The sequence below is a fragment of the Prunus persica genome, chromosome G3, assembly GCF_000346465.2.
Source record: "Prunus persica cultivar Lovell chromosome G3, Prunus_persica_NCBIv2, whole genome shotgun sequence".
NCBI classification, from domain to species: Eukaryota; Viridiplantae; Streptophyta; class Magnoliopsida; order Rosales; family Rosaceae; genus Prunus; species Prunus persica.
The window spans coordinates 1472481-1493363 of NC_034011.1; the positions used below are offsets into that span (position 1 = coordinate 1472481).

Sequence of the window (20883 nt, forward strand, 5' to 3'; positions counted from 1 at the left end):
AATTAGTCATCCCCATTTTCATGATTGTATCTAGTGAAAAAAGGAATACAAGTGATCATTTTAACTCCACAATTAAAATTTGAACTTAGGCTTAAAGCTTGTAGTTATATATAAAGAGCATTTACCTACATACTAAGTTATAGTTCAAAAATTCTCTTCTATCACACTCTTGACCTTCTTTCTGGAAATGACTATGCTAGTGCCACAAAAAAATTTCATTCATCCAAAATATAGACGCGTTGTTGATTTCTCACAATTGATGTATCATGTACAATGATATTCTCCAAATTAGTACCTCATTCGTATCTATTAAATTTTTTTTTTATCTATATCCTTAAATTTTAAAAAAGTAACGGAACATAGAGGGGAGGGAAAAAGCAAAAATTTTCAAGTTACATGAATAATTTGTGGTGATTGCATATATCAATAATTTACTTTGTAAGAGGCTTGTAGTTTAAGTGGTTTAGAGCATTTATCATTGCCCTAAAAATGCATGGTTCAATTCTCCTCTCTCCCGATGTCGCTTGAATTAAAACATAAAAAAATAAAAAGAAATTTACTTTAAAAGCTTTCCTAATCAATAAAAAATGAAAAATAAATTTGAAGTTAGTAAAGATGTAAGATAAAAAGAAAAGAAAAGGCTAGTTGGGACTTAGATGCAATAAACCAAAAGTAGGAGGAGTAAAGGTTGCCAAAAAAACCAAAAAGTAGGGTGAGTTTATGAGTAGTTTCGAGGGGAACGAGGTTTATGTGGACAGAGACTGAGATTTCGAGAGTCCAAGGCAAAGCCAAATACAGACACATGAACACACACCCTTATTTTTCTTCTTCTCTCCTCTCTCTCATTTGTTTTGTTCTCCTCCATAATTTTATTTCTATTTTATGTTATTTTTATTATAAATTCAAACAGCCCTCCACAGCCTCCTCCACTCAAACACACACAAAAACACAAGGCTCCTTCTCCTCCTCATTATCAACCATAAAAAAAAGACAACTCAAACTCTCTCTCTCCCTCTCTCTCTCTCTCTACCTCTCTGTCACTACCTACACCATTTCATTCCCCACCGCCTTTCTCTCCATTTAATCCCCCCACACCCTCAAAACACCTCACCACCTTTCAAACCCACAACCCAAATCCTCCAGCTCTCTCGCCTTCTCCACCATGAAAGCTAGGGTTTGCGAGCTCTGCGACCAAGAAGCTTCGCTCTACTGCCCCTCCGATTCCGCCTTCCTCTGCTCCCGCTGCGACGCTAGGGTCCACCAGGCCAACTTCCTCGTCGCTCGCCACATCCGCCAATATATCTGCTACAATTGCAAGGGTCTTACCGGAAGTCGGAATATCCGGTCATTCTGCTCGTCATGCTCGCCGGATAATTTTTCTGGTCATGGTAACGGCGACGGGGACACCCAGTCCTCTTCCTCGGCTTGTTCCGCCTGCGTCTCTAGCACTGATTCCTTTGGCGGAACTGCGGCGACGAAGGCTGGGTTTGATAACTTGAAATCTGAGAGCTCCGTAACTCAGGTTTCCGGCAAGTTGTCGAATATTCCGGCGAGATTCTCCGGCGCAAAGAGGAAGTGCGTACAGAGGGCGCAAGCGCGAACTTCGACGAGCGCGGATGCAAAAGCGAAAGGTAGTTTCATAAATTGGTGCAGTCAGCTGGGGCTGAATGGTAATTATACCGCGGCGGTGGTGTCGACGGCGTCGAATGCGTTGGGATTTTGCTTGGGGCGGTTGGCGGGCGTGCCCCTGAGAGTGTGCCTGGCGGCGTCGTTTTGGTTCGCATTGAGATTCTGTGGGGGCAGGTCGGTGTCCACGCGTCAGAATCTGAGACGGATTGAGGAGTTGTCGGGAGTGCCGGCTAAGCTGATCCTGGCCGTTGAAGCGAAGCTCGGGCGGGAGCTGAGAATTAGGCGCGCACGGCGTGATGATCTAGAGGAGGGGTGGGCCGAGTGTTGAGTGTTGAGTGTCAGTGTGGGATGAATCTGGCACGTGCGAGTGCAATGTAGGAGTGTGAACTGAAGTGATTTTAGTTATTAATTAGTCAACAACAGAAGATTAGGGTTCAACTGAGAAAAAAAATTTAAATTAACTTTGTAAGTTTTCGGTTTTTAGTTTTTGTTTTCGGGTATTATTTTTAAAAATTTTATTTTGCAAAATCATGGTCCATGGATGGTTCTTTTTCTGGTTGTTGTTTGGGACAGTTGAAACAGTACAAAACTAGGAATTATTGAAAGTGGATCAATCTTGGCCACATTTTCATGATTTCTGGTTCTTAAGGTGTTTAGACCAGTATTAGGTCTTGACCATTTCTTGGTTACTAATGCTCTAAAATATTGTGTAGGCATAAATTCTCATAACAGATTATTTTACTTTACATTCGTGACTAGAGTTTGATTATCATATTCTCGTTTAATATGACGTGAACGTGAAAAATTAAAATGCTAAATTGATCTTCCCTACTGCCGGAATAATGGGCCAGTGGTTATGACCGTTTGGTCTTCACGCTGTTGGAGTAATTCCTGAGCTTATACACGAAATTTTATTGTACAATTGAACTTCCAAAAAAATAAAAAAAGGGTAATGGATTACCCATACTGCCCAACTAGGAAAGTGTTTTTGTTGTTGTTCTAAGACCAACTCTTATAGTTATTAAAGCGTTATATTAGAGCATTTTACTTCACATTCACGACAAGAGTTTGACTCTCATACGCATCTTTTTAATACGAAAAGAAAAAATAAACGTGGTTAATCGTCTATCATGTTATTCTCAACATTTCTTGGTATAAAAGAAATAGATTCCTCATGCTCCTTATCATATGTGGTACAAGATATTAAGATGTGTTACCACAGAATAAGATGGTGTGTGTGTGGTGAGTGCAATTTGGTTGACATTTCTGAAAATACATTGAACACATCTCTTGAAAGTTATCATTCATCAGGTTAACTTGCTCACCTGAACAAGCAAAACAAGCAAACTTTCAAATCATGTCTAGGAAAAAAATCCTTTTTAGACAGTGTGGTAGTGGTAGTAAATTTGCCAGGTCTCATCATATAAAGCAACCAAACGACAGCAGAGGATACTAAAAGGGAAAGTTGGGATGACATAATGGAATTAATAAAAGAGGTTGATACTTTGAGTACAAAGAAAGGTCATAATAAGTAAGGCAGATATTTATTTAAAAAATTATAAATGTGAGGACTGAAATGTGATTCTGATTGAGGCATTTCAGAAAAAAAAGGTTTGGTGGTGGAAAATTAAGAACAATAATAAGTTCTGGTTGTGGCTGCAGTTTGAAAGTTGTTGCAAAGAATCCAATGAACAGATAGAGTAGTGGGAAATTTGTTGCATCATCAAAACCAATAATAGTCACTCATTTTCTTAATAAGTGGTAAGGAAAATGCTAGGGAGACTATTTTTAGAGATCAATTTGCGTACGATCTCTTTAATAGAGGCGGGATCCATTATATTGGTGGACTCCATTTCTATTTGAGAGATGATACACGAATTGCTCTCTAAAAATGATCACCCTAACAAGTGGTAATGATTTAAGCTTTTATGTTTCCATCTTTGTTCTTCTACCCCTCATCTATAATTATCTGTCTAAACTAATTGCTTATGTGTAAAGATGTTGATCCTGAATCACATCTTTGGTTGGTTGGCTGGTTGGTTGGTTGGATATTAATTTACTTCTACATCCAAGACCAATGAAATTTGCAGGTTTTCTTTTTCTGTGGCCAGTTGATGGAGAGAAGAAATATATGACCACATGTTGGGAATCCAAAAAGCTAAGCAACCTTTAGAGACATCAGAATAATTGTGTAAGTATCACTTCTATAAGACCTTCACCTATTACTTCTACAAATACCCACATCCCAAGAAATTAGGTGAAGATTTTGGTTGAAATGCATGGGAAGAAAATTTGTCTAAATTATTGAAAGTGCTATTAGGAATCAGATTCACAATATTAATGTCCATGTTTTAATTAGAGGGGTATTTGGATTTTACTAAAATGGCCTCTCAGGCTTGGCAGTTTGAGGTCTTTAAGGTGTGTGACTAAAATCTCAAACTGTCAACAAGAATGTGAAACTCAGGCTCACAATAGATTACTTTTTCAGTTTTTCTCACTTATAAGACTTTGAATAATCAAAGATGATCATCAGCTTGCAACATTGACAGCTCTTTCAAATTCAGGCTCAAAGGCAATTAAAAATGTGGTAAAAACCCAGTACCAGAATATATCTCTCATCAAATGCATTCAAAAACAGTGCAGATCTAACCTTCCTATTTTACCAACCATACAATGCCTAGTTCAATCAAGATGGGGCAAGCAGAAAGCCAAGCATTCTTGTCAAATGTGGTTGGAAGTGTTATTTTGGAAAGAGAAAAATCAAATTTAAAAGATTTCATCACCATTTGGTTCTAGAAAAGTTACTAATGTATGTATCAGTGTTCTTGGCAGTGACTGGTTGTAAATCTCCCTTCTACAGCAAGCTTAGGCAATAGTTCTCTAAGACTAATGCCACGAGGACCCGGCTTGACACTGTTAATGTTGTCCCAAGCTGGACACAACTCCTCCTGAGCTGTTGAATTCTCTAGGCTCTTACTTATTCCTAGGTCAGGGCACCATTCTCCGGGAACCAACCCTTTGGAACTTCGGTTTAAAACATTCTCATCGATCTTGTTTAGTACCGGATCATCTGCTTGAAATGGTCTTGCAAAAGCTGCTCCACTTGCTAGCATTTGATCATAGTGTGACATGCTTAGGACTTGAGATTCCCCGAGCGCATTCGAGTCCCACACAATGTACCTCAGATCATTGTTCACTACAGAGTTTTGGAACTCAGTGGAGCTGCAGATGACTGTGTGGAAGTAGGACTCAAGAGGGTAAGGCACATTGCTGATGTACATCAGTAACTTTCTAGGAAAGTTGTCCCATCCTTTGACACAATACTCCATGAAATCTCTGGTTAAAATCATCCAAGGTGAACCTACACGACAAGATTACAATAAAACTGAGAATTTTGCCAACTTATAGAAATCATAATCTTGTAACTTGTTGAATGCACATTTAGAGCAACTGACCTCCAAATATTTTGAAAGCATCTGGCATGGATCTGTTCTCTACAGCATACATAAGTGGAGTGCTCTCCTGAAGATATAAACTAGGATCTACAACGATTCGATCCATATTTTTCTGCCTGCACCCAATCAACTTCCATTTAGAAAATTCAGGACAAGGCAAATTTTGACTTAAAACTTATGGCCTAAATGCAATTCAAGAGGATATATGCAGGCTAGTTGGGTTGATCATTTATGTCCTAAAACCTGCCTCATCAGTTAATAATTCTTATATGTGAAAGTTCATGACCTGGAGAATTTAAGTTCAGTCCTATAACTTTGCCTTTATCCATGTCACATTGTAATAAAAGAGAAAAAGAAAAATTCTGTGAAAAAATTCCGTAAGAGAAACAAAGTATTGGGAACATCAAAAGGCTATTGCTTACTCTTTCCAGCCAGTCTTGTTTGTAAAATGTATAAAATTGGTATTCCTTGGCAATAAAGTGAAAGCATGGAGCAGATCTGAACAAAAAATAAATAAATATATTCCTAGTCAGCACAAGCAAAGTCATAAAAGTTCCTAAGTATACATAATCCTATAAAATTTTGTAATTGGAAGTAGTTTAAGGTAATGAAATCCAATAATTTTTAGCATTAAGTGACAGTGACAATAATTTCTAGTTCCCAAACAATTTCAAGGACAATTATTTTGATTTGATATCACTTACCATCCTGAGGGATGAGTGGATAGTCAGAAGCACTTAAAGTGATGAACCAGTCCCAATCTGCACTGAGCTTTAGAAGCAATGCTGCAGCATGAAGTGTGGCAGCAAGAGCAGAAGACCCCATCTGGTTGAGGGCATAACTTTTTCCAACAACATTAACATTTCCAAAGGCCTGAAACACCTTCTCAGATTGAACATAGAGAGCTAGCTGTCCTCTATCATAATCTGAAGAACCAGCATCAAGTTGCAGCAGATACTGGTTTCTTGGATGATATATTGCCTTCAACAGCCTCAATATTTTCTCACTTTCTCCATTAGTACCACATATCCAATAAGCAAACACAGGGGGGTAGCCACTCCCTTTTAATGGGGTTTTCATTGAAAGTTGGTACTTGCTGCCCTCCATAGAAAACACTTTGTGAGATGATCTTGATAAAGCTCCCAACAACACTAAACAAGCTGCAAATGCAAGAAGCCATAGATGACAACCCGAGAACCATCCAAAAGTGTTTGATACTCTCATTGGGGAAAGCTTAATGTCAATTAGCTTGAAATGTTTCTGATAAATAAACTGTCAGCCACCAATGCCAAGCTTTAAAATCATTCAAATCCAAGAAACCAAACTTTTCCTAACCAGTATGAGATGCGTTTGTGTAAATGAAGCTAACCACAGTTGCAACATTACAATACCCTTGAAAGGAGAAAAAATGCATCCATGACCTTGAAACAAAACCGTACATTTGGTAAGGAGTTCATGTGAATAAGGTAAAGCATCTGTGTTGGGCCAACAAAAAAAAGAAAAGAAAAGAAAAGGGCATCTGTGAAACCAAGGTGAGGTTGGGAGCTTGATATTGAAGAAAACAAGGAGGAGAAAATTGTCCAAGTTAGAATACGTTCAACACAAGGAAACGGATTGTCCATGATGGCAGGCCTTTTGAAAGGGACTTGGAGAAAAAAAAAAGAGAGAGTTGAGAGGTGGCTGTTTTATGCTGGTTAAGATGTTAGTTTAATTATAGAGGTGGGGTTTCAAGGTCGGTTGAAAGCTTTGAAACGCAAGTTTTTTCTTCTTTTTTATTTTATTTTATTTTGCACAGTGACAGGTTTATTTTATTTTATTTTTTAATCCATGCAGCAGGTTTATGCAAGTTAATTTTTAATTCTTTGGCACTTGGCACCTAGAAAGTTTACTAAAAACCAAATCAGTGTATTCTTTCTGTGGGGGTTTTCTAGTTCCATTGACATGTTGGGGTTTTCCTTCTCTCAAAAAATTGAATAAAAAGTATATTTTTGACCAATTTGTAGTTCTGTTAGGAAATTAAATATAAGAAATTTGTCGAGGGGGGTTACCACAGTGGTTGTGACCCTCTCCCTTCCCAGTATGTTTGGCACCGAGGATCGAAACCCCAGGGTTTCTTTCCTCTTAATGTAACCAAAATAAAAAATAAAAAAGAAATTTGAAAATTTTCATACCACAGAGAACGGGTCTGGGCCAATTGGGCCAGTGAATGGATCCAAGAACTGAAGCAAAGTGTCCAAGGTTTAAGTTTGGATCCAAATCCTAGCCCACTTATATGGTTGTGATGGAGTTTCATCGCAGGCGGGTCAAACTGCATCCGACCCGTTTGCAGCTTCTCCGACTTTGCAATATGAAACAAGCAGCAAATGCTTAGTGAAAAGATTGCTAGGAGGATATTCATTTTTAGATCCTAAGCTAACATGGAACAACCAACAACAGCATATCATTATCACGTAAGCTTCGAGACCACTTTCAACTTCACACTAAACTCATTAGGATGAATCACGAGTTTGAACTCAAGTTCAATTCATTAGGCTTTTCAATTTTTTGAAAAAGAGACAATGAACAAGAAAATACCGTGACATTCAAATTAGACAAAAAAGTACCGGAATATTACATTTCAGATTCAAGTATTTTAAAAATAACCACAACAGACCAACATTCACTTCCACAACTCATATATATATACATGAACAAATGGAGAAATAACAGATACAAAACAAATTCATAGTCATATGTTATTGCTATTGAATGTTTAATCATGATGCAATTCACAAGCGTAACAGACACATGCCTCCTTGCCACAGCCCCATCTGCTTGCCCACTTTGAGTATTTCTCACCAGGTGGAGCTTCATTTTCACCTCCACAGATCATTATGGCTGATCCATTCGACTTAACAACCCCTTGCTTGTGCAAAAGGAAAAAAAAAGTTGAGAAATAATTATTAACAACCCCTTGCCGACTTGCATTCACAAAGCATGCTAATATGAAAAACAGAACTAGAGCAAGGAAGTAATTGGACATATTAATGAAAAAATTTCCATTTTCTTCACACACTTATTTTCCATTTCATTACAGTAGTGTCAGCAGCACAAGACTTGAAAATTTGCAATATGAAACAAGCAATCCTTAATGAAAAGATTGCCTGGTGGATTTTTATCGATCTTTTTAGATCTTAAGCTGAACTTACACAAGAAACAACCAACACCAGAATATTACTTTACCTTCGGCTGAGCACTTTCAGGTGCACACCAACTCATTCAAATAAATACCCACCATGAAACTTTTAAAACTCATCAAGGTGTTACACATTACCCATTGCCATACCTCCATCTGTCTACAAAGCTTGAGCAATTCTCCGCAGGTTTAGCTTCCTTATTGCCTTTACAGACCATTATCACTGATCTGTTATCCATTTTAACACCTTGCTTCTACAAACACAAAATGACAATAATTATCCTTTGACGCGCTGGATTTTTCTGTAGGTTTATCTTTTGAGGTGCTCTTTGTGAAAATCCCACATCGATAATCCGCACTCCTATAAATGTGTTTATAAACAAAGCACCTTCATGCTTTGGTAAGTGTGGTTAACATTGGAGAGTGGGACTAATGGGCTTGATAGGGTCGGCTTTGGATTTGGTTTCGATTAATAATTATATTAATCAAAGACTTGGGATTTAATTGAGACACCCAAACAAAAATAATACACCCTTATCTAGGGATGGCGAAAATTCCTGTAGGGGCGGGTCCCCGTCGAGTCCCCGACCATAACGGGGGGAGATTTCGGGGCTAAATGGGTATCGTGTACGGGAATCCCTGAACTTAAAAAATCCCCGACGGATATGGAGAGGGGATGGTATTGGCGTCCCCATCCCCGAACCTGACCCGAAAATATATATGTTTATATTTAAATAAATATATATATAATTATAATATTTATGTTTAACCCTAAGTTAACTTCCCTCTCCTAATTCTTCCTAATTTTCTATGGAATTTCATATTGATGTGATTTTGAATAGTTGAGTTGAACTTTATAGTTAATTTGGATGTGTTGAATGATAATTTAACATGAAACTTAATGTTAAAATGTATTATAAATATTTTTTTATGCAAAAAAATCGGGGATTCGGGGCGGGTATGGGGATAGTCCCCCGATGGGGACGGGGACGGGGATTCCCCGAAACCTAATAAACGGGGATGGGTTTGAGGACGGGGGCGGGGATGGAGAGAGAGGATGGGGATGGTATTGTCACACCCGGCCCCTACCCGATCCGTTGTCATCCCTACGCTTATCCCATTACTCCCACAAGAGAAATCTTCAATCCAGTGGTTAGTTTCGCTACTCTTAATGCCAAGAAAAACCTCAGTTTCAACCAAATTATCAAACTTCAAATGCCCCTTAAGGCTATCATCAAAATCAAATGAATAACAACACTCGACCTTATTTTTTAGCTCAATGATTTCTCTCACTCTTTCGTCAACCTGACGCCTTTCACCTAAAACCATGGCTTCTCTCTGTTCCACATTTGAATAGAAAAGGCCTGAATTTACTCCAATATGCTTCTTCTTGCTTCTTATCTCTTCTTTATATATTTTATCTTTTATTAAATTTTTGTGGAAATTAGGTTATGAATTTTTCCTTTTTGACATTTTTTTAATTGAATATTTTCTTTGTCTCATTAACCGTTTCAGACATATAAAATGTAAATTCGTACCCCCATTTCTTGCTCTCTCTTGTTCTTTAAATGAAGGTAACATGGGGGGATTCAATTTTTGCACTTCAACAGTTTTAAGTTTCTGGGATTGCGCTTGAAGTTGGATGCTTTTATGGTGATGGGTTATGCTCAAATCACCGTTTTTTTATTTATCAGGGACCATCTAGGCAGTGGCGGAGCCAGGATTTCATATTTGATGGGGTCCTTCATAAAACGTGTATTCTCTTTATAAATTAATTATCATGCATTTCATATTTTAAATTGGTTAAATACTAATTTCATCATCTATACTATTAAAGACTTCAAAATTAATCATTTATATTCCAACAGAGAAAAGAAATGAAAAACAAAAGGAGTTCATAAAGCGCAATATTAAGGTACCCATCTCATACATGAAAAAAATGAGAAAAATAAAAAATTCACAAAGCTTTAAACAAAAGAGGAAGAGAAAAAAAGGTTAAAACTTTAGGAGTTTATATTGCAAATATCATAAACTAACCCAGAAGATTTAAGTGAGATGAGTAGAAGAGAGATGAAGAAATGTTATGGTTTATTTATAGACAAAACGAACACAATATATTAATTTATTTTAGAGTAAATATCCTAAAACTAATCTAATATATTATAATATTATATATGATATATAATATACAAATAGAAAAGGTGAAAATGATGTGGGGGCGTGGGACCACACTGGTCCCATGCTGGCTCCGCCCCTGCATCTAGGCAAGCTGTCTGCAGGTAAGGCTTGGACCTTTGCTACTGGTCTAGTTAGGGAGGCTAGAGTATCTTTCAAGTGTTGATGCTTGCAAAGATGTAAGATTTTTCAATCCGAAAACTGATAATTTAGGACGACAAGAATCTTCTTCAAGTTGGGACCAATGTTTTGAAAGGCGAGACATTGATGCGAGGCGTTTTAGTCACGTAATGCGAGGCATAAGCCTTTTGAACATTATTGTATTTTAATAAGAAAAATTTATGAATAATATAATACAATTAAATTGTACAACTAATTTTTATTGAATCATAACAATCTTTTAAATATAATCAAATATAAGTACTAATTGTCAATCAAAGCATAATAATCAATCCCAAAACATAAAATATTTATTCAACATCAAAACAAAAACATAGTTCACTCATCCCACTCCTCAACATGAATATCATTCAATCTAGCATCACTATTATATTGATCAACTGTATGAAAAGGATATTTCCCACTATCAAATGTTGAAGGATCTTTATCTATCTCATCATCTTCATTCATAAGCATTGTTCTTATGGACTTGCTTTTGACTTTCCTCTTACCTGTACATATGAACAATGAATTAAAATTATAAAATTTAATGATAATGAATTAAACACTAATTGTAACTTTCACTATATATATAGGGTTGTACTATATATATATATATATATATATATAAGTCCATGTGTTAATATATTAATTTAAAAGAAGGTAAGTAGAATAAAGCTACAGCCGGCTGGAGTTAGAAAATGCAAGAAAGATTTTAATATCTTTTTACCATATTGTGTGAAGATGGATGGTGAAACATTCAAAATACCAGAAAATGTCTTTGGTTAATCCAAACATTAAGAATTAAATGAGGATAATATAGTAAATTCACACTTTTTCATATTAAAGAAAATTAAAATTAAAAGAAAAATCAGATAATAATTTTTTTTTTATGAAATATAACTACCTATTATTTTTTTAATTCTAAAATAAATTAAATTTTTTTTTTTTAAAAAAGGCCTCGCGAAGACGCGGAAAGGCTAGTTAGAATAAAGGTAAGGAGAAAAAAAAAACAGAACTTGCGGGTTTTTTTAATCAAAACACTCCAAGTGAAACGATGTCGTTTCATTTAAAGTTTTAAACACTGAAATTGAAACGACGTCGTTTCATTAACCCTGAATAAAATAAAAAATGCGATCGTCTTCCTCAGTCGTCTTCCTCACAGCCAATTCGCAGACTCGCAAAATCTCTTCCGGTTCCGAAGGTTCCAGATCTGGTGATTCCTTGCTCCGCCTGTCTACACCTTGCAACCCCTCATCACGCCTTCCCCGCTCTAAACGTGCTACTCGCGAAACAGCCGACCGCCCCGGGCGATTCCCTGCCTCCTCGATCCGACCCGCGCGAAGGCATGCCTTTGAAAACACTGGTTGGGACATTCAAATAGCTATGAATTCCTTTATTTTGCTTTAGATTTGAAAAATCTGCCTAGGCGGTGGCTAGGCGGGTCTAGGCGCGTCTGGCCGCTTGGGCCGGTCCTTTTTTTTCTTTTTCTTTTTTTCTGACTTTATTCTGACTTTAAAAACCTCACGCTGTTGCTTCCTTCTCTCTCACGAGTCGATCACCACCACCAGGCCGCGACGACCCCTTGCTCACACCCGCGACCCTTTCTGTAATGGAACTATGAACATCTACTAGAGAGATAGTGGGTTCTGCTACATGTGATGTGACTAGGTTAGTCAAATGCCTAAGCATATAGGCTTCACCTTCACCATCTTATGGCTCAAAAATTTCCTTAAGAAGTATACATATCAGGGCAAATGACACGGTTGTCTGAGACTAGTCATAATTCTTGAAGCCAAGTTTCAGCTGGGGTGTTCTTGACTAGAAAGGGCAGGTCTGGTGTTAATGCTTTTACTTTGAATCCTCGATCGAGAAGCGGCTTCAGGATTCTGTATCCACTTCCTGAATCCATGCTTTTTGATAGGATCATCAAGTAGCCTTTAGGTTTGAATTTTAAGAGACCGTCCGTGGCCATGACTTGTCTTTTGCCAAACTGGGTTGCTGGTGAAAACCATATCATGTAGAACTGAGCACTGCATCCATGGTTGAGGAACTCAAGTACTCGACCATGAAACTGCTCTGTTAAATTGTTTGAGTTGAGTATCTGCAGTTCCGGGAGCTTGTCCTTTTGTGACATTTTCTGGAGGAACCAGAGGACCAGGAACTTGCTCTGCAACTTCATCTATCTTTGTCTGTACGTTATGCATCTTAGTAGCCAATAAGATGTATTTGATTGTTTTCTGTTGAGAGGAATGTCTTAGACTTGGGCTTTGGGACAGGATTGGAGGCCATGCAGCTTCTATCTTGCTTAAATCTGAGTAACAACAAGCTCTGGGGCCGTTGAGACTGTTGAAGTCACTACAAGTGTTGGATATCTCATACAATGAGATAGGCTCACACACTATTGACACGACAAGGTATCTATGTTCTACACCTCTTTCTCATACAGAAGAAAGTGGTTGGAACAGTGACGAAATTGTGACTGGGGGTGCCAGTGTGAAAGATAATTGGGAAGCAGTTCTGATATTTAAAAGCTTGAGCTTGACACAATATTTTAGCCATTGTGGGAAATGCAATTTCTGGTGAAAACTTCAAGTCGCTTTTGGTCAAGTTAGTTCTCCTACACTTGAGTGGCTGGATGGTGATAAATTGCATTGGCCTTTAATTCTACGTCTATTTTACAGTTAGTAATGTTCAATACAGTGGTCCTATACATGTTACATGTTCTAGTCTTTCCCCTGTTACGTTTAAGTTGTCGGTACAGTTTTGACTGTGGAATGAACAGTTCAAGTGCAAGCTTCCCGTTATATACACACACATAAAACAATCAGAAATCTGTTTCTTGGAGAGGACGCATGACAAGGTCAATTCCCAAATTTCTGTTCTCCTTTCGACTCAAAGCAGGAGGCCTCAACCCATATTTCCTTTGTTGGGCCTACGATTAATTGGGGCCTTTACATTTGTTTCTAATTTATTTAATAATTTTAATCTATTTGAAAAATAAATAAATTCTAGTTCATGACATTTGAGTTTAGGACATTGTGGAAGATAATTTGTCATCTGTCATGTGTTTTCTGTTTTAGATTTATTAACAGAAATGAAAAAGTATACTGAAAAAAAGGGAAAATGGGTGAAGGGGTGAGGATGATGAGAGTATTGTTCAACTTTAAACTGTTAAAGGAACTAGCATGAGATTATACGGAGTTGAGGTATCTTTTCTATTTGTAATTAATTTTGGGATGGAACCTCAACTTCCTTCATAGTATTAGAGAATATATTCACATGTTGGACTCAACAACCACACGTACTCCCATGTTTTAGGCTTCAAAATTATTCACACGTGTGGGGGCGTGTTGACAATATGGGCTCAACTTCCTTCGGAGGGTAACTACTCAACTTTAGAATGTGGATTTCATTTAATGTTTCTATTTGTTTAATACTACATTTCATACCCTTTTACCCTCATAATATTAAATTGTGGTGCCAAGGTTTGGAAGGTAGGTACCAAGGGGATTCAAACCTAGACTATTGGTCTACAGGCCAATGCAATTTTCCACTGTTAAAATTTTAATCAATTAAATTTATTTTTTTAGGTTTTTCAATGTTTCACCATTTGAGGTACTTCTTGTGCGCTTGTTGTTGCTGGTGAACTCTTCTATATTTGGATTAACCTCTTGTGGTTACTGCGTTTCTATATTTATATTAACCTTATATAATTATTTGTATTTATATTGGTCCTGGTGACTAACGACCGTTCACCTTGAATTATGAATTCAAAATTATCAAAGAAATCACTTTACACTTTTGGCCAGTACAGAGAGACTGCCTAGAAACAAATACTAAATAGTTCAAGGAAAAAAGGCATTATTAGACCAAATAGCATTAATGTGATTTTGACCCCAAAATGGCATAATCATCTCATCTCCACCACCAACCCCTACCTCCATATGCTGATCTTGTGGGTTCTTCATGCCCATGAGCCATGGATGCCTCTGCATTGTCTCTATACTGTTAGTTTCGAAAGCCTACCCCTTAATTCAATAATCTGTTGTTGTAGCCACTAGCAGTCCTGTTGGTTCTACTTGGACTTGTTTGTTCTCCTCCTCATAATTCAGAATCTTAATTTTGACGCGAATGTCCTTCAAGCTTTGGTCAATCAGCCAACCCAAATCATTCAAAGAAACCATGTTCAAACTGTGGAGAGACTTACCAATCAGACTCTAGAATAACACCCTTCTCATCTCCTTTTCCCTGTTCTCCTTCCTTTGTTTCTTCAGTTGTTCATTGGCTTTCTCAATCCTCTGCCTCAGAAGACTTTCTTGGTTCACCATCTTTCTGCTTTGTTCCATCTCCGGCATGGTCTTAAATTTTTTAAGAACGCGTAGCACTTGGAGAAAGGATGGCCAAATCTCATGTTGAGTATGATATAGGCTATAGATTATGGCACATGCTGGAACATCACAAAGGTTGTTGAGTTCACTCACTTTCTTCATCATATCCTACTTCATTTTCTTGAATGTTGTTTCTCTAGTCGAGTAATTATTGATGTAGGTTAGTTTCACCTTCTTTCTAGACATGGCTCCCAGAGAAAATGAAATGAAAAATGCAAACTAGTAAGAAGATGATGCATTTGCGAGTTTTCTTAAGAGGACAGCCTATGCTATATATAGAGTAGCAATAGGGCAACCTAATGAATTCTTAGAGATTACGTTTTGAATGAGAATTAAATGCGGGAATATGTTTTTTCTATTTTCTATTTTAATACAAATAGATATTACGGGATGGGGGAATGAACATTCCACTCCAAATGAGGGAGATTTGGTATTTTATCATAACGGGAATGGGAAAAAAAGCAAAACGGGAATGGGGATGAGAATGACATATACACTTCTGATTCGACCCATTACATACCTTCTCTAAAGACAAATGAACTTATAAATGTACAGAGGCATCTGCTATTGAATTGATTAATTTTGGGCACTGATCTGTTATCCATTTTAACCCTTTGCTTCTACAAACATAAAATGAAAATAGTTATCCAAATGCTTCTACAAACAAAAATGAAAATAATTATTCTTTGACGATGCAATTAAAAAGAACCAAGCAATATATAGGGGTATATATCTATATGCAACAAGTACTTACAATGGGTTGAACAATGCTGAGTTTTTTGACTTGCATATGCAAGTAGTAATGGGAACAAAATTACCAGACAAAGGAAGTAATTGTGAGTCATTTTTTGCCCTGTGTTCTCTAATTCTTGCTTAAATAAGAATGACAATCAAAGGGTATACTTTACATATAAGTACAAATTATACTTTTATCCTTTTTATTTTATTTTTAGTACAAACGATTGGAGAAGGAGGGGGTTTGCACAAATACTCATTGGATGCATGGGGTTTCGAACCTCTGCCCATATAGATAGAAGTGAAAGAGCTCAACCAACTAAACTATACCCAATGACAATCATACTTTGACCATCAAATGGTTTCCAACAGGAGCAAACACAAAAACTAAAATACCACACACAACAAAGCTGAAAAGATAAAACTCCTTTAAAAGTCTAAATAATGAAGTGTGTGTTATAAAAATAACCTGGGATATGTGCGATAATTCTGAGCTGCACGTAAAGTAGATGAGACACAGCATTTAACGAGGTTCGGCTATGCCTACGTCCTCGGAGAGCAGCAGCAGTAACTTTTCCATTATGTAAAAGGATAGAGCTACAAGTTTAGTGTTTACAATATATGTGGCTCACTGAATTTTCTCTCTAGGAGAATTTCTCTCTGCTCTCTCTTTCCTCTTTCTTCCTTCTCTTCCTTTCTCCTTTTTTCTTCTCCTTCTTCTTTCCGTTTCTCTTCTTATTTATAGGCTGAAATAATCACTATTCATCACTATTCATCACTGTTCACCCGTGACAGACAAACTCTATCAAAGCCGCCAAATGAACAGTAATGAACAGTATGTGTGGGCTCCATTTCAAGACTTTTATAACACTCCCCCTTGGAGACCACATGACCCTAGATTGGTTGCCTCATTAAAACCTTGCTTGGAAAAACCCAGTGGGAAAATCTAAGCGAAGGAAAAAGAGTACAACGTGCATATGTCCTATGTTAGAGGACTCTTGAATGCTCCCCCTGATTTTGCATGCTCCAACTTGATTGCTTGCAGAGTTGTCGTAATCCGATGCCATGTACTAACTTTTGGAATGTATATTTCGGCAATGATTTAGTGAAGAGATCTGCCAGGTTATCACTTGAGCGGATTTGTCTGACTTTGATTTCTTGACTCTTCTGGAGCTCATGTGTATAGAAAAACTTTGGTGATATGTGTTTGGTCCTGTCACCCTTGATATATCCTCCTGTAATCTGAGCAATACAAGCGGCATTGTCCTCATTCAGAATTGTTGGAGTGTCTGTTGTTGAGGGTAGGGCACATGTGCTTCGGATGTGATGGATTACCGATCTTAACCAAACGCATTCACGACTGGCTTCATGGAGGGCAAGTATTTCCGAGTGATTGGAAGATGTGGCCACTAATGTTTGTTTTGTTGAACGCCATGAGATCGCAGTTCCTCCACATGTAAATACATACCCAGTCTGTGATCGTCCTTGATGTGGATCAGAGAGATATCCTGCATCAGCATAACCAATAATACTCTGGGCGTTGGTCGATTCACTGGAATAGAATAACCCCATGTCTGTTGTCCCACGAAGGTATCGTAGAACATGTTTGATGCCGGTCCAGTGTCGCCTTGTTGGAGCAGAACTGTACCTTGCTAACAGATTTACTGAGAATGATATGTCTGGTCTGGTACATTGTGCGAGGTACAATAAAGCACCTATTGCACTAAGATATGGTACTTCTGGACCAAGGACCATTTCATCATTCCCTTTTGGACGATATGGGTCTTTCTTAGTGTCAAGCGATCGAACGACCATTGGAGTGCTAAGTGGATGGGCTTTATCCATGCCAAACCGTTTCAATACTTTCTCAGTATAAGTTGATTGATGCACCAAAATTCCATTAGCACTGTGCTCAATCTGCAAGCCAAGACAATATTTTGTCTTTCCAAGATCCTTCATCTCAAACTCACGTTTGAGATAATCAACAGTCTTTTGAAGCTCTGCAGAAGTTCCAATTAGATTCATGTCGTCGACATATACTGCCACTATCGCAAATCCAGACTTTGATTTCTTAATAAACACACATGGGCAAACAGGATCATTTGTGTATCCTTCCTTCAGTAAATACTTACTGAGACGATTGTACCACATTCGTCCAGATTGTTTTAGCTCATATAATGATCTTCTCAATTTAACTGAGAACATGCCCCGTGGTGTGTTTCTGGCTGCTTCAGGCAACCTGAATCCTTCTGGAACTTTCATGTATATATCTGTATCCAATTCTCCATACAAATATGCGGTAATAACATTCATGAGTCTCATTTCAAGTTTTTCTGAAACCGCCAAACTTATTAGGTAACGGAATGTAATTGTGTCCATTACTGGAGAGTACGTTTCCACATAATCAATTCCAGGCCTTTGTGAAAAACCTTGCGCAACGAGTCGCGCTTTATACCTTGAGATCTCATTTTTCTCATTGCGCTTTCTTGTAAATACCCACTTGTAACCTACAGGGTTCACATTGGGTGGAGTTGGACTAATATGTCCAAAAACACTCCTTTTTTCCAAAGAATTTAATTCTGCCTGGATTGCATCCTTCCACTTGGGCCAATCTTGCCTCTGTGTACATTCATTAATAGAGCGTGGTTTAATATCATCATCTTTTATGATTTCAGCAGCCACTGAGAATGCAAATATATCATCGATGATCATCTCATTTCTACTCCACAATTCATCAGTGGACGTATAATTTATGGAGATTTCTTGACTTTCAGGTACGGTTGCCACTTTAGGGGCACTTGTCTCACCAATGACGTTTTCCTTGTCAAGAAGTACATGTCCCTCTTTAGGGGCATTTGAATTATGAATTGTGGGCTCTCTATTTATTTCATTTGGATTCATTTTGTCCATCAACTTCCTCTTTCGAGGAACTGAATCCTTTGAGCCTAGTGGTCTGCCACGTTTTAGGCGTGCAGCAGATGAACCATTTGCTGGCACATTGCTTTGTCCATTATGGACATCAATCCGTGCGGGTGCATTTGCAGCTGGGATATGAGATTTTGTCACCTTTGCTGCATCATTAAATGCATCTGGCATCTGATTTGCAATACTTTGGAGGTGAACAATCCTTCTTACTTCGTTTTCGCATTGAGCAGTATGAGGATCGAGATGAGACAATATGGATACATTCCATGATAATTCACATCGTTTTTCAGGAATGAGTTTGCCTTGTTCTTTAGACACAGATTTTTCTCCCCCTAATGGTGGGAAGATTGTCTCATCAAAATCACAATCCGCAAATCGTGCGGTAAAAATATCACCCGTCAGGGGTTCTAAGTATTTGATGATAGATGGTGAATCAAAACCAACATAAATTCCCAATCTGCGTTGAGGGCCCATCTTAGTACGTTGTGGTGGTGCAATGGGCACATATACTGTACACCCAAAAATTCTTAAATGTGAAATGTTTGGTTGATTTCCTAATACGAGTTGTATGGGAGAACATTGATTGTTGGCAACGGGCCTTAATCGCACAAGTGATGCTGCATGTAAAATGGCATATCCCCAAGCAGAAACTGGCAACTTTGTTTTCATTAGCAAAGTGCGTGCTATCAATTGAAGGCGTTTAATTAAAGCTTCTGCCAAGCCATTTTGAGTATGCACATGGGGAACAGGATGTTCAATATCTATGCCTAGTGACATGCAGTAGTCATCAAAAGTCTGAGATGTAAATTCACCAGCATTATCGAGTCTGATTGACTTAATGGGATAATCTGGGAATTGAGCTCGTAATTTAATTATCTGAGCCAAAAGCCTAGCAAATGCCATGTTCCGAGTAGATAAAAGACAAGCATGTGACCATCGGGTAAATGCGTCCACCAAGACCATAAAGTACCGAAATGGTCCACATGGGGGGTGAATAGGTCCACAAATGTCCCCTTGAATTCTTTGCAAAAATGATGGAGACTCAACATCAACCTTTGGTTGTGATGGTCTGATCACCAACTTCCCTTGTGAACAAGCTTGGCAAAAGATGTCACTTGATAACATAATGTGTTTAGTTAATAAGGGATGTCCTTTAGAGTTGGTGATGATCCTGCGCATCATGGTGGATCCAGGATGACCCAACCTGTCATGCCAAAGCTTAAAAGCATTTGAGCCAGTGGACTCTTGGTCCATGACACTATGTGCCTCAATTGTTCGTATGGTTGTGTAATACAACCCTGATGAGAGCTCACAAAGCTTCTCCAGTATACGCTTTTGGGTATCACTGGAGGTAATACAAAGATATTCCATGTTTTCCTCTATCTTTGTTTCAACATGGTAGCCATTCAAACGTATATCTTTGAAACTCAACAGATTCCTTCTGGAGTTAGATGAATACAAAGCATCTGGAATGGACAGTATTGTTCCATTTGGTAACATAATTTGGGCTCTTCCTGAACCTTCAATCAGATTTGCAGGACCTGATATGGTTGTTACCTTTGCTTTTGTAAGCATTAATTTTGAGAAATACTTCCGATCTTGAAGGATCGTATGAGTAGTTGCGCTGTCTGCGAGACAAATATCTCTGCTATAGCCTTTGTTTTGAGGGCATCCATAATTTACATCCATGCCACCAAATAAGTAAAATAAGCTGGGATCAAAAAGAAGACAACATTACAACTTTTATTGGATTGAAATTTAAACAACACTTCAGCTAATACAAATAGTACATTAAGGGATTTAATCTAATTCGGACTCATAACCTTCATTCCCTCTTTTAGTAACAAAATCAGAAACATCTAGATGCGTCTTGTTTTGCTGACGTGATATTTCTGATGAGCCATCTGTGGCTGGCGGAGCATGATCAATGTAATTTATCTCCACTTTCCTGTTCTTAAGTGAAGCTTGATAGAGATCCGCCAAATGCCTGGGCGTACGACAAGTGCGCACCCAATGTCCCTTTGCTCCACATCTGTGGCAAGGGCTTTCAACATTTCTAGGCACATGACTCATCTGTGCCTTTCCCTTATTACGGGATGCATATTTGCCATTCGTGGATGGACCACTCCTTGGTCCTAAACCCTCTAAACGAGCACCATGATTTTTTCTACTTCCTTGCCAGTGGCCACGCTTGCCCCATCGCCCACGTTTATGGATATTACCACGAGATGAAGTGGCA

At 38.1% G+C, this 20883-nt stretch overlaps 2 protein-coding genes and 1 pseudogene across 2 annotated transcripts; 1 reads left to right on the forward strand and 2 right to left on the reverse strand.

Moving 5' to 3' along the window:
• On the forward strand, nucleotides 391–2117 carry LOC18781671 (B-box zinc finger protein 32). Its single transcript, XM_020558960.1, has one exon. The coding sequence runs from the start codon at nucleotides 1163–1165 to the stop codon at nucleotides 1955–1957; it is 795 nt and encodes a 264-aa protein (XP_020414549.1). The 5' UTR covers nucleotides 391–1162; the 3' UTR covers nucleotides 1958–2117.
• LOC18783351 (beta-glucuronosyltransferase GlcAT14C) lies at nucleotides 4178–7101 on the reverse strand. Its single transcript, XM_007215383.2, has 4 exons — nucleotides 5789–7101; nucleotides 5507–5582; nucleotides 5085–5200; nucleotides 4178–4990 (listed from the first exon to the last, which is right to left on the reverse strand). Exons 1-4 carry the CDS (start codon nucleotides 6306–6308, stop codon nucleotides 4446–4448), a joined length of 1257 nt encoding a protein of 418 aa, XP_007215445.1. The 5' UTR covers nucleotides 6309–7101; the 3' UTR covers nucleotides 4178–4445.
• Nucleotides 14442–15170, reverse strand: LOC18782760 (annotated as a pseudogene).

What these genes read in the sequence shown, in the direction of transcription:
- LOC18783351 (XM_007215383.2), bottom strand. Translation starts at nt 6,308, where the DNA reads ATGAGAGTATCAAACACTTTTGGATGGTTCTCGGGTTGTCATCTATGG. An exon ending in TCCACTCATCCCTCAGGATG is followed by an intron (nt 5,583 to 5,788) that starts GTAAGTGATATC and finishes TTTTTTGTTCAG; the next exon opens with ATCTGCTCCATGCTTTCACT. An exon ending in AACAAGACTGGCTGGAAAGA is followed by an intron (nt 5,201 to 5,506) that starts GTAAGCAATAGC and finishes GATTGGGTGCAG; the next exon opens with GCAGAAAAATATGGATCGAA.
- LOC18781671 (XM_020558960.1), top strand. Translation starts at nt 1,163, where the DNA reads ATGAAAGCTAGGGTTTGCGAGCTCTGCGACCAAGAAGCTTCGCTCTAC.